Raw genomic sequence first — 27328 nt, forward strand, 5'->3', positions numbered from 1 at the left:
CTAAATAACCACGTCACTCTGAACATCACAAATATCATACAGAAACTCATAATCAGTGTCAATACTGTAATGCCCAAGAATTGTCGTAGAATTAATCAGACAAGATTAATGTAATGTCCCAAGACTTGTGGAATTGATCAGATAAGATTATGGGATGTTGCACGGACCAAAAATATAATTCTTAGAAGTTTGCACAACCGCACCTGCGGTGCTAGCACGACCGCCCCCGCGGTGCGTGTGCAGAAAATGTAGTGCAAAGCCCGTAGCCACACCGCACCCGCGGTGCAGGGAGTGACCGCACCCGCGGCGCAAGACCGCACCCGCGGTCAAGTTCATGCCGCACCCGCGGTGTGACGTGCAAAGCTAAGAACTATGCCAAGATTTTGAACATGCATGTGGTATATATATAAGTGGAACTCGTGTCTTTCAGAGGAGAAAGAAGCAGAAATCGAAGTTTAGAGACAAAACTTGTCTTCGTGAGGTTCTAAATTGATTTGTGAGGAATCCGTGCATCAGAATTTAAATTCGAACACGGTAGCGTACTCCTCTTAACTGGAGCTACAATTGGACGTAATTTTTATTACGTTTAGACAAGATTTGAAAATATGATGTTGCTAGAATCAAATGTGATTCAGATATGGCGTTTATGCTACCGTAGACATTGTATAATCGAAGTCAGATTTCAGAATAGACTATTTCTGTGATTGTTATGAATTGTGAAAGATATTGATTGAGATTTTGATATCAGAATTGTGTATTACTGATTTTGAATATACCGATATTCAGATTATGAGTTCTGGTATTATATTTGTGATGTTCAGATTGACGGGATTATTCAGATTGTATTGTTATGCCGTCGAAACATCAGTTGAGTTAGATTGATCAGATTCAGATATGATTTTGATTAGATTGTGATATTATTGATATGACTCAGATTGTATCTTGTTCAGACATTGATCAGATTATATACTGAATTGAGTATTGATCAGAACAGATTGTATATTGAGTTATTCACTGATACAGCGTATTCGATATTGTCTTTTCAGATTGGATATGGACAGAGTTGAATACAGGTCATCTTCTTCGTCAGACAGGGACGATAGAGGTATAATTCATGTGATATTCGGGAAGACACAGCTCAAATAAGATCCTATTTGAGTTTCCCAACAAAATCACATACTAAATTATTGTTATATTCTGATATGAATATGTTTTGTTATGTGTTGATATGCTCTGCTTTGTTTACAGATCATGTTGCATTGCATTAAGATGATTATGCTTGTTTACAGATTTTGTATTCATGCATTAAGATAGGAAAGTCTGAGAGATCATCCAGACTTCTAGACGTTCGGCGATATCACAGCTTAGGGGAAGATCACCGCCCCTATTGTAGACGTGGATACAGATCAGACCGAAGTCTAGGAATAAGACGTACAACACCTCGATTGGTAGGGTAGGTGACAGACAGTGACTCTTATTCACAACGGGATCCCTAGAGTTATAGATCGAGTCAAGTCTAGATATGATTTGATTAGAACTGCATACTTATATGGATGTGGCTCCTAGATCATGGGACCCATCATTACTGCTTTCAGTTGGGTGAGCATGTTTTATGATTAAGATGGTTTATATGCATGTTTATCTGATTTGAGTTGCATGCTTATTCGATTAATTTCATAGATTATGAAATAGATTGTTTATATACATGATAGCATGTTTTATGATTTAGATTGTTTATATACATGCTTACCATGTCTTATACTGGGATATATTCTCACCGGAGTTATCCGGCTGTTGTCTTGTTTTGTATGTGTGCATGACAACAGGTGGGGCTGGATCAGGGTCGAGATGATGATGAGAGAAGACAAGTTAGCGTGGTGATTCCGGACTTGTAGAAGACTTGGTTTATTACTTGAATTTAGTAATTGAACCTTAGACTTAGGTTGTACAGTATTGTACTTTTCTACTGAACTGTAGTTTTTATACAGAGATGTATATTGTTTAGATTCCATTACCTTCCGCAGTTACATTTTAAAAAGAAAAATTTTTAGACCCTGTTTTATCTTAATTGATAATTAAATCTCAAAGATGATTAAGCAGAAAGATCAGCGTCCGGGTCCCCACAACAGGTGGTATCAGAGCGATAGATCCTTTAGATTGAGATAGTCAGAGTTGATAGATTCTTTAGACTGAGATAGAAGAGAATGAGCGAGGTAGATTGAATTTTCTTCCTTGCATGTGATTGCTAGCATGAGAATTATGTTAATGTTGACTTGCATGATGTGTGCTAGCATGATTTATTGCTTTCCCAATTACATGTTGTTTGTTATCTGAGTTAATTGCAGCATGTAATGGTTAAGCCTGAATCAGAACTGAGTCTGAATCAGAGGTATATGATCAGAGGAGAGCTGAGACAGACTGTATAGATTGGGTACTAATCTGTTCGATATTCAGATATACCGCCTCGGAGATTTCCAGAAAGGGGTAGCACTTCGTCTGAACAGATGGATGTATCAGAAGCTCAGCTAGAAGAAAAGATGAAAGAATTTGAGTTATTACAGCCGCCGATTCTGAGTGGTACCGAGACATCTGAAGACTGTCAGAACTGGTTTGATGATATAGAAATCTTGTTTGATTTACTTGATTGTAAAGATGAACAGAGGGTTAAAATGGTGCCTTATCAGTTACGAGAAGCCGCCAGGAGTTGGTGGATTACCAGTAGAAGAATGTGGGAACAGAGAGGTACAGTGATTTCGTGGGAAATATTCAGAACTGAATTCTATCGACGATTTTTCTCAGTCTCGTACCGAGAGGACAAGAAAGCAGAGTTTGAGAATTTGAGCCAAGGGCAGTTGAATATTGATGAATATATCGCAAAATTCTCTACTCTACTGCACTTTGCTCCTCAGATAGCTGGAAATGATGAAGCTATAGTGAATCAGTTCATCAGAGGGTTGAATTCGGAGGTAGTTGCATTCATGAATCTACAGCGACCTTATCACTTTGCTGATGTCTTGAGTAAAGCAAAGAGAGCAGAAGCGAGTCTGATTCGACAATTGGGAAGATTGAGCGTGAAGCAATCCCAGACACAGCAATCCCCTCTCCGATTTGAACGTGGCAGCACGAGTGGAAAGCAAGAGTTGCTTAAAGCTCGAAAGAAACCGTTCAAGAAATTAGGAGGTGGTTCCTCTAGTTCCAGCGGTTCTAGCCCGAGCTATACTGTGGTGTATTGTAGAACTTGCGGGGGAATACATCCCACAGAACAATGCCAGGGAGTGACTGGTACCTGTCATATCTGCAGACAACAGGGACATTTTGCTAGAGTCTGTCCCCAGAGAGGTTTCCGAAGATCTTAAAGAGCAAAGTCATTGGTGGTAATGACAGAAGAACAGACCCAGAATTTACAACAGGTACTACTCTTTTATTAATATATTGCATACGTATTGATGTGTACTAATGCATTCTTCATGAGTATCTGTGATTGAGTAGCATGGTGATATGCTATATTTGTGGGGTCTGTGTATATTGTAGTATTGATTCCTTGGTTGTTGAGGAATATGTTGATATCAGAGATCTCTGTGACATGTTATATACTACAGTGAGATGAACCCGGGATTGGGTTAGATTATGATGTAATCGTGTTATACGATTTCGATTTCATTATTGACATGTAATGCTAAACAAGTACAGAAATATCGTAGAATGTGTTCCAGAAATGGTAAGATTAAGATCAGATCTAGTTGAGAAATGAGGATTCTAGATCCAGAATCCCTTAGATCATTGTACTGTTATGACTCAATTATCACAGAAAGGAACAGATGGTATCCTTATGTGTTTGGTAGATATACTGAAATCGAGTCTAACGGTGACAGATTTGCCCGTAATGTATTAGTTGACTGGTGTTTGATATCAGAAAGGTAGATTTCATAATTGAATCGATACCAGGTATTGTTTATATGATAGAATCCAGTAAAGAATGACATTGAATGTATAGAATTGTAATAACCGAGCCCGGTGTACGGTACGGTTTAAGCTTTATTGTGTTATTTGGGTTTATGATTAGATGATAGTTGTGTTTTGGGCTATAGTATTATTGGTTATTATTTATTTGAGGTGTTAGTTGGTGTTGATTGTTCGTTTCAGCGTTTCGGATCGATTTTAGTTGAGTTTTTACTGTTCATTGCCGTGAGTAGAGTGCACCCGCGCTCTTAGAGGAGTGCCCCCGCGGTGTACTATTCATCATTTTGCATTTGGAAGGCCGTGGCATCACTGCACCCGCGGCAGTGCAAGGACCGCACCCGCGGTCAGACCGCACCCGCGGTAGTAGTAACACCGCACCCGCGGTGTTTGTGCATGGGATTTATTTTGGAATGCCGTGAGCTTAGCGCACCCGCGGTGCTTGTGTGACCGCACCCGCGGTGTAAGTATGGGCGAGATATTTAGTTACTTTTTGAGAGTTGTTGGCCATACCTTATCCATTTCTTTCCCTTCCATTCGAGATTTCCCTCCATTGGCAAGGGTTTTCCTCCATTTCAAGTGCTTCCTACCTTTGATTCTTGGAGTTATTTGGATTTCCGACTTGAGATCAACGTTCTCCGTGATATAAGGAAGCTTAGGTAAGTTTTTGGTGCGATTCTATTGAGGCTTCGAGTTAAGAGTTATTTTGGATTTGATGTTTTGTTGGTTCTATGGATTATTTAGCATGGATTCTTGGATTTAGACTTGATGTTGGTGTTATTTATGGATTATTGTTGTAGGTGGTGTACCAAGAGTATAGTTGGAGGTGTTCTATTGGTTTGTAAGTGGAATTTCATCCCTTTGCTCACATGATATTATATGTATTGTGTTTTAAAGGTTTCAAAGTGTTATTCCCTTCCATTGATCCATTGTTATGTATTGATCTCATTGATTATCTATTGGAGGCTTTTATGTCTCACCATTGTTATAAAGGGAATACAAGAGAAAAAATGAGATTGCGAAACGACGGCTTTAAATGTTATTCAGAGTTCAAATGTTTTTATTGGATTGATTAATCATAGTCAGAGCATTGCATGCAATTAGATGATCATCGACCATAGGCTTTTATCCCTCAGAGTTATCGGTTTATATCGATAGGGGTATTAGCAACCATAGACAGAGATACTATTGATATCAATCCAACCAGAGAAAAGAGAAATACCATCTTATTGCTATGATATTGCTATGCTATTGCTACGTTATTCATGTTTCAGAGTTGATGGTATTTATTATTTAAAAGCCATGTTTTACAGAGTATACTATGTATCATTGCTATGTTAGAGTTCCACTTGCTGAGATTTATTCTCATTTCAGTTTATTCATGTGATGCAGATAAGAGCGACGGACCGGGACGTTGACTGTGGATGGGGGTCATATGCATACAAAGATTGGAAGGATGATTATTTTGTAACATGATCACACTAATGATATTTTGTATTTTGTTATGTCATTGGAATGATCATGTTGTTATTTTGTAAACACTTTTATGAAATGTATTTTGAAACTCCTTCCATTTGAAAGTAAATTTTAAATTCCGCTGTATTTTAATTGTAACGGGTCAGGGTGTCACATTTAGTGGTATCAGAGCTCCGGTTCTTCGGACCAATGCATATGACTTCGTCTACTTTCAACTGTCCTGGTATGATTTCTTGCATATATCCATTCATTGTTATATATTGATTGTGTCTTGTGAGCAATTGTAGAGTATGCCACCTAAGAGGAAAGCAGTAGAGGGTGAGGATAGTTCTTCCTCTAGAGTTGTCAACGAGTTCGGCAAGTTGCTCAAGGAGCAGGCTAAGGTGCATAGCGAGCAGATTCAGCAGCTCATTCGTATGCAAGGTACTGGCCAAGGTAGAGGGCAAGGTAGAGTTCCAGTAGCTCAGGCAGTTGGCACCGATGTCGTCTTTTCTGCTTTCAAGAGGATGGATCCACCGGAATTCGCAGGCAGTTCTGATCCGTTAGTTGCTGTTGAGTGGGTCAAGGCTTTAGAAGCGATCTTCGATCATCTGCAGTACGAGGATAAAGACAGGATCAGTTGTGCTGTTTTCATGTTGGTCAAGGCCGCCCGCATTTGGTGGAATGCGACGAAGGTCAGTGTTACTGTTGCGACACTGAAGTGGTCAGAGTTTACAGACTTGTTCTATGACAAGTATTTCCCCGACGCCTGTAGTATCCCGATGCCTAATTTGAGTTAATTATTGGATTAATTATATTTCGGTGGGATCAGAAGGACCGAACCGGGTTCGGATCGTCTGAAGAAGGTTCGGATCGTCCGATCAGGGTTCGGATCGTCCGAAGACAGGTGGCTGGACACGTGGAAGACATGCAAGGTTCGGATCGTCCGATCAGGGTTCGGATCATCCGAAGACAGGTGGCTGGACACGTGGAAGACATGCAGGGTTCGGATCGTCCGATCGGGGTTCGGAGGGTCCGAAGTGTGCCGGATCGGATCGTCCGAAGTGGATCGGATCTACCGATCGTTGTCTATAAATAGAGGCGCGAGGCTTCACTTTTTACTCGCCAATTCCGAGTGTTCCAGAGCGTTTTAGTCGTTTTTGATGGGTTTCTAGTCTTTTCCCGAGATTTAGGCACTAGCGGGGAGCTACTGGTTTTGTAGCGGAGCTGTGCTCTAGTTGGGAGCTAGCGGCATCAGTGGGCTGACTACGGACGCATGCTTGATTCTAGGGCTGATTGCTAGGATCTACTGGTTTGAGGTACGAAAGTACTATCCGAGATAGCAGGATTGAGTATGCTTTACTATGTTTTGCATGTTTATATGTTGCATTATTATCTGTCATATGATGCATGGTTTATTATGCGGCATTTGCATAATCATGTTGAGCCTGACTATTTTTGAGATAGCCTGTTGAGAGGGTGCTCAGCCCTCGTTTGTTGTGGATGGTTGGACCCCGTTGACCGATGGTGGTCAGGTCACCGGTGTATCCACAGGTTTATTTTGGTATGGGAGCCACCTCCTGGTGCGACGGCGCAGAGTGCTACATACCTTGACGTCATTTACCTGAGCAGTATTTCGTTATACCCAGATCCTGGTATCCAGTACATTTTGCATACATGCATGTCATAGTCTTGTATACTCATGCTTTCGGTGCTGAGCGTTTTATGCTCACGTCCTCGGTTTATCTCTGTTTTGGACACTCTATTCGATGGGGCAGGTCTCAGGTTGGACGGTCCAGGAGGGAGTGGACAGGGAGCTGGCAGAGGTTGACCTGTAGTTGTTGGTATTTGTTCTTGGTATTTAGTTCGATCTGGTTGTTTAAGTATTTTGTACTTACAGATTCGATTGGGTTGTATTACTGTTTTTCCGCTGTATTACCTGATTCAGTTTTAAATGTTAATTTTGCATGATTAAGTTCTGATTAGTAGGTGATTCTGGAACGGGTCACTACATTTATGGTATCAGAGCATGCATTAAGATTTTGGGATTTGGAACTGTTCTTTTGGGTTTAATCTCTGGTAACTTTTATAGCTAAGAGATGTCTGGTTTTGACGACGATGCTAGTAGTCATGGCAGCATTGGACGCTGGGGACACCGCGACGATCGGGAGCGTCGCCGAGAGCATCGAGAACGTCGTCAACACCGTCGTGATGAGCCTCGGAATTTTAGTATGCATCGTTTCTTGCAGATGGGGCCGAAACCTCTTTCGGGCGGTGAGACTCCGGATGTTGCGGAGAACTGGCTTGAGAGGATGGAGAGCTGCTTCAAGACTTTTCAGTGCTCGGCGGAGCAGCAGATTGATACCCTTGATTTCTTGCTGGAAGGTGGTGCGCGTAAGTGGTGGAGGTCTACCTCTGCACCAATAGTTCAGCGACAGGGTCGAGTTCTTTGGGCCGATTTCCGAGCCGCTTTCATGCTGCTTTACTTTCCGCCAGCTCTTCTGCAGACCAAGGCGATTGAGTTGATCAATCTGAAGCAGGGAAGTTTGTCTGTTGATGAGTATCAGCAGAAGTTCTTTGAGTTGCTCCCGTATGTTCCACATGTCAGTGACAATGCTAGGGCCAAGTACAACCATTTTCTTCAGGGCCTCAATCAGGAGATTTATGATCGGGTTGTTGTCTGCGATGATCCGACATCGTATGAGGGCCTTGTGAACCGTTGTCGCCAGGCTGAGGGCAGTTTGCTGAGAGGTCGAGCCATGCAGTCTGCTCGTCCTACTAGTTCTTTGGGTCCCCGCGCCCAAGCATTCAAGAAGGCTGGATCTACTTCTTCTTCCTCTGGATCTGGAGGAGTTCACCATTTTGGGAAGAAGAAGGGCCCGTGTCAGCATTGCGGGAAGGATCATCCGACGTAGCGTTGTCGCAAGGTTGCGGGTGCTTGTTACAAATGCGGTGAGATTGGCCAGATGAAGAGAGATTGTCCACAGACGGGCGGAGGATCAGGATCTGGTTCTCAGGCTTCAGTTCATCAGAGGCCACAGCAGGGACAGTCTACTCAGGGTTCTAACCTCCGACCGCATACTCAAGGGCAAGTCTTTGCTCTTAACCAGGATCAGGCTGCTGAGGAGAACGAGAGAGTTATCGCAGGTGGGTTTTTATTATGTGGATTACCTGCTTACGTTCTCATTGATACTGGTGCATCACATTCATTCATATCTGCGAGATTTGCTAAGCGTCATGCATTACCTTTCACTTCTTTGGACGTTGTGGTATCTGTTTCCACACCGATGGGTCATTCGGTGCTAGCTAAACGTCTAGTTTTGGGTTGTTCTCTAGAGTTTGAGGGTAATGTTTTAACTGCTAATTTGATGATTCTTGCGATGGAGGATTTTGATTGCATTCTGGGAATAGATGTGCTGACTGTGTTTAGAGCTACTGTGGACTGTTATCAGAAATTTGTGCAGTTTCGTCCAGTTGAGGGCGACAGTTGGTTTTTCTATGGAGAGGGAGCGCGACCCCCGATGCCTGTGGTTTCTGCTCTGAAAGCCTGTCGTGCTTTAGAGTTGGGCGGGGAAGGCTACCTTATCTATGCTATTGATTCGTCCGCAGATAGTGTCGGTATCAGTGACATTCCAGTGGTTTGCGATTTTCCGGATGTTTTTCCCGAGGAGATTCCTGGTTTTCCTCCCATTCGGGAAGTGGATTTCGGCATTGATTTAGTGCCAGGCACGGCACCAATCTCTAGAGCTCCTTATCGTTTAGCTCCATCGGAGATGCAAGAATTGAAACAGCAGTTGCAGGATCTTCTTGACAAGGGGTATATTCGACCCAGTGTGTCCTCGTGGGGAGCACCAGTTCTTTTTGTCAAAAAGAATGATGGTTCTATGCGGCTCTGCATAGATTATCGGCAATTGAATCGTGTTACGATAAAGAATAAGTATCCGTTGCCACGGATTGATGATTTATTTGATCAACTGCAAGGTACCTCTGTGTATTCCAAGATTGATTTAAGGTCTGGTTATCATCAGCTTCGAGTTCATCAGGAAGATATATCGAAGACTGCATTCAGGACCCGGTATGGGCATTATGAGTTTCTGGTTATGCCTTTTGGGGTGACGAATGCACCAGCAGTTTTTATGGATCTGATGAATCGGGTATTTCGGGATTTCTTGGATAAGTTTGTTGTGGTGTTTATAGATGATATTTTAATCTATTCGCATGATCAGCAAGAACACGTACAACACTTAAGGATTATTTTACAGACACTTCGCGAGAATCAGCTTTATGCGAAGTTGAGTAAATGTGAGTTCTGGATTGACAGGGTTGTATTCCTTGGTCATGTCATTTCTAGCAAGGGATTTTCAGTTGACCCGAGCAAGGTGGAAGCGGTATTGAACTGGTCGCGTCCGACGATAGTAGCCGAGATCCGCAGTTTTCTGGGATTGGCTGGGTATTATCGCCGTTTCATTGTCAACTTCTCTCAGATTGCTAAGCCACTCACTCAGCTCACTCGGAAAGATGTTTCATTTGAATGGACATCAGAGTGCGAAGAGAGTTTCTTGGAACTTCGCAGACGTTTGAGATCTGCGCCTGTTTTGGCTTTACCGTCTGGATCTGGTGGTTTCAGTGTTTACACCGATGCCTCTTTACAGGGACTAGGGTGTGTTCTGATGCAGAATGAGCATGTGATTGCTTATGCGTCGAGACAGTTGAAGCCTCATGAGGAAAAATATCCTGTTCATGATCTGGAATTAGCAGCGATCGTTTTTGCTTTGAAAATCTGGCGCCATTATCTGTATGGTGAGCGATTTGAGATTTTCACTGATCATAAGAGTTTGAAGTATCTGTTCACTCAGGCTGAGTTGAACATGCGTCAGCGTCGTTGGATGGATCTACTCAAGGATTATGATTGTGAGATCAAGTATCATCCAGGATCTGCGAATCTCACGGCCGATGCTCTTAGTCGCAAGGTGAGATTGTCTGCTCTTCAGACTTGTGCTGTATCTGGGATTATTCAGGATTTCTGTTCGATGGGATTCAATTGTAAGCATCGGAAGGGAACAGAGAGTATCCGTGTAGCTACTATTTTGTCTGAGCCAGTTTTGTATTCTCGGATTAGAGATGCTCAGATGTCTGATTCTAAGATTCAGAGATTAGCTCGGTTGGCTGATGGAGATAATACTTCTGGATTCCACTATCAGTCCGAGGGTCTTTTGTGCTTATCTGGTCGTGTTGTTGTACCGGAAGATGACACTTTGAGGGAGGAGATTTTGTCCCAGGCTCATCGTAGCAAATTGAGTGTTCATCCGGGGAGCAACAAGATGTATAAGGATTTGAGGACTCGATTTTGGTGGAAAGGTATGAAACGTAATGTTTATCAGTATGTCTCCAAGTGCCTAGTCTGTCAGCAGGTGAAGGCTGAGTATCGACGACCTGGAGGTTTGTTGCAGAATCTTCCTATTCCGGAGTGGAAGTGGGAGCATATCACGATGGACTTCGTGACTCACTTGCCTATGTCTGTGGGGAATAAAGATGCTATCTGGGTGGTAGTGGATCGGCTTACTAAGTCTGCCCATTTTCTTCCGTATAACAGAGATTTCACTTTCGATCGGATGGCACGGTTGTACATTCAGGAGATTGTACGGTTTCATGGTGTGCCCGTGAGTATCGTTAGTGACAGAGATCCTCGATTTACATCTAGATTTTGGGGCAGCTTTCAGCAAGCTTTGGGCACTACCTTGAGTTTGAGTACTGCATATCACCCAGAGACTGACGGTCAGTCAGAGAGGACTATTCGTACTCTTGAGGATATGTTGAGATCTTGTGTGATGGATTTCGGGCCAGCTTGGCAGGATCATCTGCCACTGATAGAGTTTGCATACAACAACAGTTTTCATAGGAGTATTGGTATGTCTCCGTTTGAAGCATTGTATGGTCGACGTTGTCGTACTCCTCTGTTCTGGGAGGAAGTCGGAGAACGACAGGTCGAGGGTCCAGAATTGATTCAGCAGGCCATGGACAAAGTTCTTGTGATCAAACAGCGGATTAAGACTGCTCAGGATCGACAAGCGAGTTATGCGAACACCAAGCGCAGACCTCTTCATTTAGATGCAGGAGAGAAAGTGTTTCTCAAGGTATCACCTTTTCGGAGGATTCTGAGATTTGGACTCAAGGGTAAGCTATCTCCGAGATTCATTGGTCCTTTTGAGATCTTAGAATGTGTGGGAGATTTGGCCTACAGATTAGCTTTGCCACCGTATCTGTCTAGTGTTCACAATGTGTTTCATGTGTCTTTGTTGAGACGATACGTAGCGGATGAGTCTCATGTTTTGCATCCGACAGAAGTTCAGCTGAATCCGGATTTGTCTTTTGTGGAAAGACCGGTTTCGATCTTAGACCGGAAGGATAAGGTACTGCGGAATAAGACTATTCCTCTTGTCTTAGTGCAGTGGCAGCGCCGAGGTACTGAAGAAGCTACTTGGGAACTAGAGAGTCGCATGCGGTCAGAGCATCCAGAGTTGTTCTAGTTGTAGTATTTTCAGTTATGATTGTAGTTTCAGTTGTACTTTCAGTTGTAATTCATTCCTAAGTTGAATGTATTGTTGTTCAGAATTGTCATTCTTCAGACTCGATTTCGCGGACGAAATCCTTTTTAGGGGGGGAGAATGTAGTATCCCGATGCCTAATTTGAGTTAATTATTGGATTAATTATATTTCGGTGGGATCGGAAGGACCGAACCGGGTTCGGATCGTCTGAAGAAGGTTCGGATCGTCCGATCAGGGTTTGGATCGTCCGAAGACAGGTGGCTGGACACGTGGAAGACATGCAAGGTTCGGATCGTCCGATCAGGGTTCGGATCGTCCGAAGGCAGGTGGCTGGACACGTGGAAGACATGCAGGGTTCGGATCGTCCGATCGGGGTTCGGAGGGTCCGAAGTGTGCCGGATCGGATCGTCCGAAGTGGATCGGATCTACCGATCGTTGTCTATAAATAGAGGCGCGAGGCTTCACTTTTTACTCGCCAATTCCGAGTGTTCCAGAGCGTTTTAGTCGTTTCTGATGGGTTTCTAGTCTTTTCCCGAGATTTAGGCACTAGCGGGGAGCTACTGGTTTTGTAGCGGAGCTGTGCTCTAGTTGGGAGCTAGCGGCATCAGTGGGCTGACTACGGACGCATGCTTGATTCTAGGGCTGATTGCTAGGATCTACTGGTTTGAGGTACGAAAGTACTATCCGAGATAGCAGGATTGAGTATGCTTTACTATGTGTTGCATGTTTATATGTTGCATTATTATCTGTCATATGATGCATGGTTTATTATGCGGCATTTGCATAATCATGTTGAGCCTGACTATTTTTGAGATAGCCTGTTGAGAGGGTGCTCAGCCCTCGTTTGTTGTGGATGGTTGGACCCCGTTGGCCGACGGTGGTCAGGTCACCGGTGTATCCACAGGTTTATTTTGGTATGGGAGCCACCTCCTGGTGCGACGGCGCAGAGTGCTACATACCTTGACGTCATTTACCTGAGCAGTATTTCGTTATACCCAGATCCTGGTATCCAGTACATTTTGCATACATGCATGTCATAGTCTTGTATACTCATGCTTTCGGTGCTGAGCGTTTTATGCTCACGTCCTCGGTTTATCTCTGTTTTGGACACCCTATTCGATGGGGCAGGTCTCAGGTTGGACGGTCCAGGAGGGAGTGGACAGGGAGCTGGCAGAGGTTGACCTGTAGTTGTTGGTATTTGTTCTTGGTATTTAGTTCGATCTGGTTGTTTAAGTATTTTGTACTTACAGATTCGATTGGGTTGTATTACTGTTTTTCCGCTGTATTACCTGATTCAGTTTTAAATGTTAATTTTGCATGCTTAAGTTCTGATTAGTAGGTGATTCTGGAACCGGTCACTACAACGCCCTTCGAGCGAGGAAAGTTACAGAGTTCTTGGAGCTTCGACAGGGAGGCATGGATGTTGGTGAATACATTCTGAAGTTTGAGGAGGGTTGCTTGTTTGCTCCGTATATTGCTTCGAACGACAAGGACAAAGGCGCTCATTTCATTCGAGGCCTTAGAGCTGAGATTCGACGGGACATCAACATGTCCAAGGCCGTTACTTTCAAGGAGATTGTATCCAAAGCTTTGATGGCCGAGCAGGACGAGAAGGACATTGCCCGGAAGAGGCAAGAGAGACACCAGGCCATTGCTCAGAGAGGCCAGGGTTCGAATCAGAGGGGCAGAGATCGTTTCAAGGGTAAAGGCAAGATGGAGTTCAGTCCTAGACCTCCGCCAGTTCCAGTTGCTCCAGTTGATCCTGAGAAGCCACTATGTCCTAAGTGTGGCAAGCATCACCGTGGAGAGTGCAGATATGGCACTCATACTTGTTACCGTTGTGGCACGGCAGGCCACGTTGCCAGGAATTGTCCGAGGGGAGATAGCCAAGGGAAGGTGCAGGGTCGTATCTTTGCGATGACTAAGGAAGGTATTAATCGTGATTCTTCATTGATCTCTAGTACTATTTTGATTTCAGGCAGAGTAGCTACGACTTTGGTAGATACTGGTGCTACTCATTCTTTTATGTCTGATTTGTTTTTGAGATCGTTGGGTATAGTTCCTTCTGTTCTTCCCCTTCAGCTTAGTGTAATTTTGCCTTCGGGGGACGTGTTGTGCCCGACATCGATTGTTTATGCGTGCCCTGTTCGTATTGAGGAGCGAGTTGTCTTCGCTGATTTGATTGTTATTCCTATGGTTGCTTTCGATGTTATTCTTGGCATGGATTGGCTTTCGACTTACCGTGCAGTTATCGATTGTGTTGCTAAGACAGTAGCTTTTGCAGATGACGGCCAGGGAGGAGCTCTCGCCAGCACAGGTACTTCGCTGGTCCTTTCTTTTATTTCTTGCTTTGAGGCTGAGAGATTGTTGTGTAGAGGTTGCGATGGGTTTCTTGCTTCTATTGTGGATGTTGATAGATTGATTAAGTTGAATGTAGATGATATTGATGTGGTGAGGGAGTTTGCTGATGTGTTTGAGGATGATGTTCCGGGTTTGCCGCCGGATAGGGATGTTGAGTTTGTGATTGATTTAGCTCCAGGTACGGTTCCTATTTCTAAGGCTCCGTACAGGATGGCCCCTACAGAGATGAAGGAGTTGAAGACTCAGTTACAGGATCTTTTAGACAAGGGCTTTATTCGTCCGAGTTCTTCGCCTTGGGGAGCTCCGGTTCTGTTTGTCAAGAAGAAGGATGGTTCTTTGCGACTGTGTATCGACTACAGGGAGCTTAACAAAGTAACTGTCAAGAACAAGTATCCGTTGCCTCGGATAGATGATTTGTTTGATCAGCTCCATGGTGCTACTGTGTTCTCGAAGATTGATCTCCGGTCTGGCTACTATCAGTGGAAGGTTAGGGAGTCTGATATCCCTAAGACAGCTTTCCGGACCAGGTACGGTCACTATGAGTTTCTTGTCATGTCTTTTGGTTTGACCAATGCCCCTTCAGTCTTCATGGATCTGATGAACCGTGTGTTCAAGCCTTATCTGGATAGCTTTGTCATTGTTTTCATCGACGATATCTTGATCTATTCCAAATCCAGAGAGCTTCATGCCGAGCATCTCAGAGTTGTTCTTCAGTTGTTGCGAGAGAAGAGATTGTTTGCCAAGCTGAAGAAGTGTGAGTTTTGGTTGGATCAGATTTCTTTTCTAGGCCATGTGGTTTCGAGAGATGGCATTGCTGTTGATCCGTTGAAGATAGAGGCGATTCAGAGTTGGCCTATTCCTACCACTGTTCCTGAGGTACGCAGTTTCCTTGGTTTGGCGGGTTACTATCGTCGTTTCGTTTCAGGTTTCTCCAAGATTGCCCTGCCATTGTCCAATCTGACGAGAAAGACTGTGAAGTTCGAGTGGTCTATCGATTGCCAGAGTGCATTTCAGGAGTTGAAGGACAGATTGACGACAACTCCTGTTCTTTCTTTGCCCAGTGGTTCTGAAGATTTTGTTGTCTTTACCGATGCGTCGAAGAGAGGCCTTGGTGCAGTACTGATGCAGCGAGGTAAGGTCATTGCCTATGCGTCTCGCCAGTTGAAGGATTATGAGAAGAATTATCCGACGGACGATTTGGAGCTCGCAGCTGTGGTTTTCGCCCTTAAGATTTGGAGACATTATTTGTACGGCGAAAAGTGTGAGATCTTCACAGACCACAAGAGTTTGAAGTATTTGTTCTCGCAGAAAGAGCTCAATATGCGACAGAGGAGGTGGTTAGAGCTTGTCAAGGATTACGATGTGACGATCAGTTACCACCCGGGGAAAGCGAATGTAGTGGCTGATGCTTTGAGCCGCAAGTCGAGTGCTTCATTGAGTTCTTTGATTCAGAGACCATTGTTGATGGATTTGCAGAGAGAGGAGATTGATCTGGTGATTCCAGGGACCATTGCTCGTTTGTCAGCATTGGTTATTCGATCTACATTGATGGACAGGATCCGTAGAGAGCAGTCGACTGATGTTAAGTTGGCAGAGTTGAGAGCTAGAGCCGAGGCTAGAGGGAATTCAGAGTTTAGTCTGAATGGTGATGATTTGGTGACTTTCAGAGGCCGTATTTGTGTTCCTTCTGGCGACGATATTCGTAGAGACGTCTTGACAGAGGCTCATACTGCACCTTATTCGATTCATCCAGGTAGCACGAAGATGTATCAGGATCTTCGTCGACTCTATTGGTGGCCAGGTATGAAGAGAGATATTGCTTTGTTCATTTCTCAGTGCCTTACTTGTAAGCAGGTGAAGATTGAGCATCAGAGACCTGCTGGGACATTGCTTTCTTTGCCGATTCCTCAGTGGAAGTGGGAGCATATCACTATGGATTTCGTGACTGGTTTACCCAGGACGCAGAAGGGTTTCAATTCCATTTGGGTCATTGTTGATAGATTGACCAAGTCAGCTCATTTTCTCCCAGTCAAGACGACGTATTCGATGTCTCAGTATGCCGAGGATTACATTGCTGAGATTGTTAGACTTCATGGGGTTCCTGTGTCGATCGTGTCTGATCGTGACCCTAGATTTACCTCAGAGTTCTGGAAGAGTTTGCACAGAGCTATGGGTTCTCGATTAGCTTTCAGTACAGCTTATCATCCTCAGAGCGACGGTCAGTCAGAGAGAGTCATTCAGATTCTGGAGGATATGCTCAGAGATTGTACTATTGACTATTCTGGTAGCTGGGATTCCAAGTTGCCTCTTGTGGAGTTCACGTACAACAATAGCTATCAGGCGTCGATTGGCATGGCACCGTATGAGGCACTTTATGGCAGGAAGTGCAGATCCCCTTTGTTTTGGGATGAGGTTGGTGAGAGGAAGATGTTGGGTCCCGAGTTGGTCCAGCAGACAGCCGATGTTGTTGCAGTGATCAGAGAGAGGTTGAGGGCTGCTCAGTCCAGGCAGAAGAGTTATGCAGATGTTCGTCGTAGACCTTTGCAGTTCGAGGTTGGCGATCATGTTTTTCTAAAGATAGCACCTCTCAAGGGTGTGATGAGATTTGGCAAGAAGGGCAAGTTGAGTCCTAGATTCATTGGTCCATTCGAGATATTGGACAGAGTTGGTGACCGAGCCTACAGATTAGCCCTACCGCCCGATCTTGACAGAGTCCATAATGTGTTTCACGTATCAATGCTCAGGAAGTATATTGCAGATCCTTCCCATGTTCTTCGCCACGAGCCATTGGACTTGACGCCGAATTTGACTTACCAAGAGATTCCGGTCCAGATTTTGGATCGCACAGTTAGAGTTTTGAGGAACAAAGAGATCGGCATCGTTAAAGTCCTTTGGAAGAACCATTTGATTGAGGAGGCTACGTGGGAACCAGAGACTGAGATGAGAGAGAGGTATCCTGAGTTGTTCGTGCAGTGACGTTGTTGCGACTTTGATTGTTGCACTCCCAAGAGCAGGTTGTCCACAAGTAGTATAATTCGATGAGTCCGAGTATCGTATCCACGAGGAAGCTAAGGTAATTACAAGTCCACTACAATGTCTTTTTATTTATTTTTTCTTTTAGTTGTTTGAATCTTTAATTGGTAATATTTTTAATTGTTCAAATTTATATTTAAGTAGTTGAGATTAAAGGATCCACTCTTGGTATTGTAATAAAGTTAACATTAACGAACAATATTGAAATCCACTTAATAAAATGGTTCCAATATATTAAATAATCATATTTATATTATGTTATAAATTATTATCTTATAAGTATATAATATATACCAAAACTTATAAATGTGGTCAAGTATTTATTGTGCTATATATATTTGTAAACACTAAATCAAGGTTCCCACTTTAAATGGTTGGTAAAACCAAACAAACATTTAAATGGTACCAATAAATTAATACTATAATATATTCATATATAATAAATCAAGGAATCCAAGTTAAATGGTTGGTAAAACCAAACTAACATTTAAATGGTTCCAAGAATTTAATATTATAATATATTTATATATAATAACTCAAGGCATCCACTTTAAATGGTTGGTAATACCAAACTAACATTTAAATGGTTCCAAGAATTTAGTGTAACATATAGCAACAATAAATCAAAACTCCCACTTATAAGTAGGGTATAAAAATGCTTAAAGAAATAAATATAACATAAACAATAAATAATGATTAAATAATATAAAACATAGATTCTTACCTTATAATAACCTTATTATCATGCCAAGAGCTTCACCTTATCATCTCAACTTTAGGAAGTTAGCTATTCATTATTCAAAGTGTAAAACTTTGAATATGAAATTAAAATGCTAATTATATTTAAATGAAGAAATAAAAGAAAAATATAGAGAGAAATATTATGAACTCAAAGATTTGTTCATAGAATGAGGGATATCTCAATACATTACAATGCACCCCTATTTATAGCCAAATTTGGGGAGACAACCACAAATAAAATATTATTTTTTACACATAAGTCTTCATTGGTGTTCCAAGAAATTAATATTATATTGCACATCACTTTTGACAAGCATCTTCTCCGAATTTTCTTCTTCACATAAAATGAAACATGTGGATAATTGAGTTGTCTAGTTGTGGTATTTTTTTCAGAATATTTGACCAAGTAGTTTGAGAGATATGGTCAAAATACTAGAGCATGGTAAAACTGCCACTCCTTCGGTAACTTTAATTATTGCTTAATTTGATCCCAAATGTGAGAGGATTTTTATCTCATGCTTGCCACCAATATTGTAGATATTAACATCAACTTTCTACAGGTCCAAGAATCATCTTAGTCCCATTTGCAACGCCAAGGTTATTCTTGTTTTATCGAACCTGTAAAAATAGTAAAAACTTATAAATACACAACAACTTATATTTTATACAATTTATTATAAAACATATAATATTTAAACATTTAATAAAACAAAAACTATATATTTATATTATAAAACATTTAATTAATATACATTTTTTTATCTTTATCACACTCCCCAACCAGCTTATTGCTAGTCCCTAGCAATTTAAGCGTTAATAGCAACACAAAACATATTGATTAATTTAAATAGAAATGTAATCAAAACTATCTAAGTGTTTAAATTAAATTTGAAAACTGTCAAAGTTATATCAAGATCATTATAATTATAATTTATGAAATAATCTGAGATGATCAATTCAAAGCTTATTTTCAGGTAGTTAAATGTACACGGCCTTCAGAAATTCCTAGTAAGAGTCTCAACTCCATATCCTCACAGGTTAATAAATGTTTCAATTTATGGGAACGATTTCTCTCATGGAGTTGGAATACAGATAAATGCTCAGGAAAATGGTTTACAAAATGCAGACAGACAAACGAGCCAAACTAATCAAAAGATAGAAAATCCATTGATTCAAAATCTAATTGTTCTTATTATATATTTTTTTTCCTGATATATTTTTTTTTTCATAACATCACGGAATCAGACTAAATTTATGCTTCTTGACCACATATTTATTTAATTTGTACAATAAATTTCTCTTTTTTTTTATGAGAGATATATGGGTCGTAGCATATAACATAAATCTTCAATATCTTTCTTTTTGTATTTTTCTCTTTTTTTTTCTTTTTTTTTTTCAGGAAATATCAATTTTTTTTTTTTAAAATAAGAACTCAAGATCTAAACAATAGATAGTCTCTCTCATGATCAATAAAGGCTCGAAAGCTGTTTTCTCAATCCTCTCCACTTACTCACAAAATATGTGTGAGTTTAAAATTTTAGGCACTCTTATAAGGTATATCTTGGGCCATATACTTTAATACCTGATTTTATCACAATGGTTAATCACTCAAAAAGATTTCATAAATCATATTTTTATATTGATCAGAATATTAAAATTGACTATTTTTTCAAATAAAAATTAAACATTCTTAAATAGATTAATGCATATTCTAATTTAAATTTTTCAAACATGTAATGTATGATATTTTTGCAAAAATTACTAAGATACAAACAATAAACATGATTTATTTTAGAATAATATATATATATATATATATTTTTATTTTTTTAATTTTTTTTTAATTTTAATTTTTTTTTTTAAATTTTTTCTCCCCCCAATCAGAATATGACATTGTCCCTAATGTCAAAATAGCTATTAATAAAGAGTACATAATGAAAGAGATATCACCTGGAATTTTATTGAAGATAACAAACTGAAACAAACGCAAACCAATCCACGACTTTTGAATCAATGATCCAACTTCCTTTTCTTACTGCTTGATTGCGACCAATTGATCTTTGTTATCATCGGATCAGGAATATGAACAAAAGCTTCCAAATCATCAATTAATTGGTCGGCAGTCGAGGCACAGATGAGAATCCGTCGTGAATTTTCTGAAATGAAATTCTGTTCCACAGCTTTATCAAGAAATGTCAACAAACTGTCATAATAATTATTGATATTCAACAAGCCCACAGGTTTATTATGGATATTAAGTTGTGCCCAAGAAACAGTGTGAAAAATTTCTTCTAATGTACCAAAACCACCTGGTAGTGCGATAAAAGCATCAGAATTTTCAATCATTTGAGTGATTCTTTCATACATAGAAGAAACTTTTAATTCTTCTCCAATCGTAACACCTGTAATATTTCCTTCAGCTAAAGCTGTAGGAATAATACCCAAAACCTGACTACCTCCAAGATGAGCAGATGTTGAAACAGATCCCATTAACCCAATATTACCTCCCCCATATACCAAGTGAATTTTTCTCTCAGCCAATATCTTTCCAAGGTTATTCGCTGCTTCTACAAACACTTCATTTTTTCCAGAACTCGACCCACAAAATACACAAATATTTTTCAATGTTTGTGCAGAGGATCCAGCCATGTTTTTACTTTCTTTTTTTAGGTCTGCGAAAATAGAGAGAAAGATGAGAGATTTTATAGGGGTAATATGTTATCATGACAAAACTATGGGTCACAGCTGTAAACAAAATAAATAGTAAAAACAATAATGACACACATGCATATAAACAGTGGTGTGATTGTGGCTCACAATTTTCCTCTGGTTTTACGTCCAGAAACGGCTTCAACGCCTTCTATGAGTCGAGGATATGCTTCCCATCCAATTTTCTTATAAATTGGCAAACATGGTCTTTTTTAGTCAGATTCCCAAGACTATGACGCTCATCTTGGAATTGTTTCCATAAACGGAGAAGTTCAATATGCACATGTCCACTAGAATGCGTCTCAAGAGTCAATAAGATGTTATCTAAAGACTCCTTACTCAGCCCATTCTTAATGAAATCAATTTTATCTTCTCTGTTATTGGAAACACATCCCAAAGATCTGCATCGTTTGTCACAAGTCCATCTTACACACTTATGACAAACCCCTAAACTTTTGGCCCTTCATTTTTTCGCATAAGTGCTTTTTCCTAATCCAGGCAAATACCGAATGAGCAATGATTGTGGAACTTCTCCTCCTAATCGGACCTTAGCTTCAATTACAAGACGAATATCTTCTGGAATTCCTTTTTGCATTAGCAATCTCAATCTTTCACACCTTCCTGCATAAATTTTTCTTAGAACATTTTCAGAAACAGAGGGAAAATATTTACAAATTTTTGAGAGAATTTCATCCATTTTGAAAAGAAAAGAAATGATTATTATTTTTTTTTATTTTGTATCAGCAATTGTGGGAAACTGATTTAACCGACTATGAGAGTCACGGAGTACCGTTATCCGCCCTTTAACCGGGAAAATAAAAAGATTAAGAAAACCTGAAATAAAAACAAACAAAATTAAATGTAACACAAACAAAAATCAAGGATCAGAAAGGGAAATAAACTCTTCTTGAAAGATTTCATTTTCTAAAAATGGTTTAAGCCTTTGTCCATTTACTTTAAAAATATCACCATTTTTAGGATTTTCAATATCCACAGCTCCATAAGGATACACATGTTTTACAACATATGGGCATGTCCATCTTGATCGTAATTTTCCTGGGAATATGTGAAGTCGAGAATTATAAAGCAAAACTTTTTTACCAATCTCAAAAGATTTTCTAAGAATTGTTTTATCATGAAATGATTTGATTTTTGCTTTATAAATCCTTGAATTCTCATACGCATCAATTCTGAGTTCATCAAGTTCATTAAGTTGCAATTTACGCAATTTGTTGGCATCATCCATGTTTGAATTTAAAGTTTTGATCGCCCAATAAGCTTTATGTTCCAATTCCACAGGCAAATGACAATGTTTTCCATAAACCAACCTATAGGGAGACAAATTCAATGATGTTTTAAAAGCTGTTCGATATGCCCAAAGTGCATCATTAAGTCGCAGAGACCAATCTTTTCTATTTGAGTTAACAGTTTTTTCCAAAATTTGCTTTATCTCCCTATTAGCTAATTCAACTTGTCCATTTGTTTGAGGATGATAAGGGGTAGTTACTTTATGAGTAATACCATATTTTTTCATTAATGAAGCAAATGGTTTATTAACAAAGTGAGTTCCCCCATCACTTATCATGGCTCGAGGAATTCCAAATCTACTAAAAATATTTTCTTTTAAAAATTTGATGACGATTTTATGATCATTCGACATGGAATTGCCTCTATCCATTTGGAAACATAATCAACTGCAACTAAAATATACAAGTATCCAAACGACGGTGGAAAAGGTCCCATAAAATCAATTCCCCAACAGTCAAAGATTTCAATTTCAATGATAGGATTCAAAGGCATCATGTTTCTTTTTGAAATCGCACCCAATTTTTGACAATTTTCACAGATCTTGCAGATTTCATGGGTGTCTTTAAACAAAGTGGGCCAATAAAATCCACACTGCAAGATTTTTGCAGCCGTTTTCTTAGAAGAAAAATGGCCTCCGCATGCTTCTGAATGACAAAATTTAATGACACTACTTACCTCATTATCGGGTATGCAACGTCGAAAAATTTGATCCGGACAATACTTGAACAGATACGGATCATCCCAATAAAAGTTTTTTACCTCATTCAAAAATTTTCTTTTATCTTGAGAACTCCATTGCGGTGGCATTTTTCCTGTCACAAGAAAATTTACTATGTTAGCAAACCAAGGTGTAGTAGTAACTGAAAATAGATGTTCATCAGGAAAATTATCGTTAATTGGTGTCATTTCACAAGATGATCCTGTTACTAGTCTCGATAAATGATCGGCTACGACATTCTCGGTTCCTTTTTTATCTTTGATCACAATGTCAAATTCTTGGAGCAACAAAATCCATCGTATCAGTCGTGGCTTTGCATCCTGTTTGGTCAACAAATATCTAATAGCAGAATGATCAGTAAACACAATAGTTTTTGATCCAATCAAATAAGAACGAAATTTATCTAATGCAAATATTACTGCAAGTAGTTCTTTTTCAGTTGTGGAGTAATTCATTTGAGCATTGTTTAAAGTTCTACTTGCATAATATATCACATAAGGCTTACCATTTCTTCTTTGACCCAATACTGCACCGACTGCATAATCACTCGCGTCACACATGATTTCAAATGGTAAAGACCAATCAGGAGGTTGCATGATAGGAGCTGATGTTAAATGTCGAATGATTTTATCAAAAGCATTTTGACATTCTTGAGTCCACTCAAATGCAGTGTCTTTTGTTAAGAGGTTACAAATGGGTTTAGAGATTAAACTAAAGTCCTTTATAAACCTCCTATAAAATCCAGCATGTCCCAAAAATGAGCGAATTTCTTTAATGGTTTTTGGAGGAGATAAATTGGCAATGACATCAACTTTTGCTTTATCAACTTCAATTCCATGAGATGACACGACATGTCCCAAAACAATTCCAGAAGTAATCATGTAATGACATTTTTCCCAATTTAAAATAAGACCTTTTTCCTCGCATCTTTTTAAAACTTTTTCCAAATTTTCAAGACAATTATCAAATGTATCCCCAAAGACAGTTAAATCATCCATGAAAATTTCCAAACAATTTTCAACCATGTCGCAAAAAATGCTTAGCATACATCTTTGAAATGTTGCTGGGGCATTGCATAATCCAAATGGCATCCTTCTAAATGCAAATGTTCCAAAAGGACATGTGAATGTAGTTTTTTCTTGATCTTCGAGTGCAATGGGAATTTGATAATAACCTGAATATCAATCAAGAAAACAGTAGTATGGATGACCTGCTACTCTTTCTAAAATTTGATCCAAAAATGGTAATGGAAAATGATCTTTTCTAGTGGCGTCATTTAATTTTCTATAATCAATACACATCCGCCAACTAGATGGGACTCGACTTGTTAACAATTCACCTTTTTCATTTTTTATCACTGTGATGCCAGATTTTTTTGGAACTACTTGTGTTGGGCTTACCCACTTACTATCAGAAATAGGGTAGATAATCCCAACATCAAGTAGTTTGAGAACTTCAGTTTTCACAACATCTTTCATGTGTGGATTTAATCTCCTTTGTGGTTGTTGAGAGGTTTTTGCATTTTCTTCTAAGTGAATTTTGTGAGTGCAAATTAGTGGATTAATGCCTTTGATATCTTTTAGTGTCCAACCAATTGCATTTTTATGTCTTTTAAGCATATCAACTAATTTACCTTCTTCATCACTTGCTAGTTTGGAAGAAATTACCACCGGATATGTTTCATCTTCTCCAAGAAATGCATACTTCAATTCTTCTGGCAAGGGTTTTAACTCCAGTATGGGTGGTTCGTCTTTGTTCTCATATTTTGCATCAAATTCTTTCTCTGATCCCGGTAACGAGTGATACCTGATAAAATCATCAAGATCAATTTCAATATTTTCTTTAACAGATTCAATTGAACAAATATCTAATTGATCACGAGTACTCCCTTCTTGAATGTTTTCTTCCACAAGAGTTTCAATAAGATTTTCATCTTCACTTTCATCTCCTTTGTCATGTGGTTGCTTACAAAGATTAAAAACATTGAGCTCCAAGGTCATGTTACCAAATGACAACTTCATTATTCCATTCCTGCAATTTATAAGAGCATTAAAAGTTGCTAAAAATGGACGACCCAGAATTACAGGAATTGCATTACAAGCTTCAATAGGTTGTGTATCTAAAACTATGAAATCGACAGGATATACAAAGTTATCAACTTGGACCAACACGTCTTCTACCATACCTCTTGGCACTTTAACAGATCTATCAGCAAGTAAAAGTGTTACCGAAGTAGGTTTTAACTCGCCTAGATTGAGTTCTTGATAAACTGAATATGGAAGTAAATTCACACTAGCTCCAAGATCAAGCAATGCTTTTTTAATCTTTCGTTCTCCAATAATACATGAAATAGTAGGACAACCAGGGTCTTTGTATTTCAAAGTATTATTATTTTGAATGATTGCACTTACTTGTTCGGCTAAAAATGCTTTCTTTTTCACATTCAATTTTCTTTTCACAGTGCACAAGTCTTTCAAAAATTTGGCATATGATGGTACCTGTTTTATTGCATCTAATAAAGGAATATTAACTTTTACTTGTTTAAAAATATCATATATATCAGAATTTAAATTTAATTTTTTTGTATTTTTCAATGCATGCGGGAATGGTGGTGACACTGTCTGTTGAACCTCTTCTTCGCAAGTTATGGGTTCCACTTCCTTACCCTTTGGAGTTGATTTATCATCATCTTCACAAGGTTCAAGAATGGATTTTTCCACAACCTTGCCACTTCGAAGGGTAATAACAGATTTTACCTGATCCATCGGTTGAGTTTCAGAAGTTCCAGTTTGTGAATGATGATCCTTGGGATTAGGCAGAGGTTGTGAAGGAAATTTACCTTTTTCATGAACATTAAGTGCAGATGCAAATTTGGCAAGAGTATCTTTCAAATCTGTCATTGTTTGAGCAGTTTGAGTATTGATAGACTCTTGCTTTGCAATGAAAGAATTCAATGTATCTTCCAAATTTCTTTTAGGTGGAGGAACATAAGGTGCATAATTTTGAAAATTTTGTTGATTTTGGAAATGTGGTTGTGAAAATTGTGCAGCATTATCATTCCTCCAACTAAAATTTGGATGATTTCGCCAACCTGGATTGTAACTTTGAGAAAATGGTTCAAAATTTGGCCTTTTGAAATTGTTCAAAACATTGGCTTGTTCATGGAGACATTCTTTAAAAGAGGGCAAAGTGGGACAATCTTTTGTAAAATGATCACTTGTATCACAGATGTGACACACAATTTCTTGAACAGATTTTAATTGACCATTCTTTTTCAATTCAAGTGCCTCAACTTTTCTTGCCAAAGAGGTAAATCTAGCTTGAAGATCATGTTCATCTTTGAGAGTGTACATACCTCCACCAGATGTAGGAGATTGAATCTTGTTTGATGGTTCAATTGTACCTATCGTGTCCCAATTTTGAGCATTTTCAGCTAATGAATCGAGATACTCAATTGCCTCGTTTGGATCTTTATCTTCAAATGTTCCATTACACATAAATTCAACCATTTGCCTATCTTTAGGTGTTAAGCCTTCATAAAATTGAGAAACAACTCTCCAAATTTCAAAACCATGATGTGGACAAAGATTAAGCAATTCTTTGTATCTATCCCAACACTGATAAAAAGTTTCTCCCTGTTTTTGAGTGAAAGTGATGATTTGCCTTTTGAAAGAATTTGTTCTATGAGATGGAAAAAACTTTTTCAAAAATTGTTGTTGCAAATCATCCCAAGTTCGAATGGATCCCGATCTAAGATTTTGTAGCCAAGTTTTAGCTTTATCTTTTAAAGAAAAAGGAAAAAGCTTAAGTCGAATGGTGTTCATGCTACAATTTAGATCATTATATGTGTTGCACACTTCTTCAAATTCTCGTAAATGCATGTATGGATTTTCAGAATCTAAGCCATGAAAGTTGGGTAAAAGTTGGATAATACCAGGCTTAAAATTGAAATGAGATGCATCAGGGGGAAAAACTAGACATGAAGGTGCACTAGTACGTGTAGGATTCATGTGATCTCTAAGTGTTCTTCGTCTATCATGATCATGTTGAGATTGAATTTCATCTTCATTTTCTTGAATGGGTTCTTCCGCCATGTTTTGAAAAAATAAAGGGTTATTTCGAATGAGTCGACCACTAAGTGTACGTGACCAAATGCTCATGCAAATGCAAAAGAAAAGAAGAAAAACACACAAAAGCAATAAGTATTCAAAGAAAGAAAAATAAAATTAAATAGACTTGAAATTAAATTATACTTCCCCGGCAACGGCGCCAAAAATTTGTTGCGACTTTGATTGTTGCACTCCCAAGAGCAGGTTGTCCACAAGTAGTATAATTCGATGAGTCCGAGTATCGTATCCACGAGGAAGCTAAGGTAATTACAAGTCCACTACAATGTCTTTTTATTTATTTTTTCTTTTAGTTGTTTGAATCTTTAATTGGTAATATTTTTAATTGTTCAAATTTATATTTAAGTAGTTGAGATTAAAGGATCCACTCTTG

At 39.5% G+C, this 27328-nt stretch overlaps 1 protein-coding gene across 1 annotated transcript; it reads right to left on the minus strand.

Moving 5' to 3' along the window:
- On the minus strand, positions 1 to 27011 carry LOC140810306 (uncharacterized). Its single transcript, XM_073168179.1, has 4 exons — positions 24462 to 27011; positions 22787 to 22922; positions 21984 to 22178; positions 1 to 64 (listed from the first exon to the last, which is right to left on the minus strand). The coding sequence occupies exons 1-4, from the start codon at positions 26986 to 26988 to the stop codon at positions 1 to 3; spliced, it is 2922 nt and encodes a 973-aa protein (XP_073024280.1). The 5' UTR covers positions 26989 to 27011.
- Between the last annotated feature and the right edge of the window lie 317 nt (positions 27012 to 27328).

Source organism: Primulina eburnea, chromosome 13 (genome assembly GCF_022965805.1).
Source record: "Primulina eburnea isolate SZY01 chromosome 13, ASM2296580v1, whole genome shotgun sequence".
Lineage (NCBI taxonomy): Eukaryota > Viridiplantae > Streptophyta > Magnoliopsida > Lamiales > Gesneriaceae > Primulina > Primulina eburnea.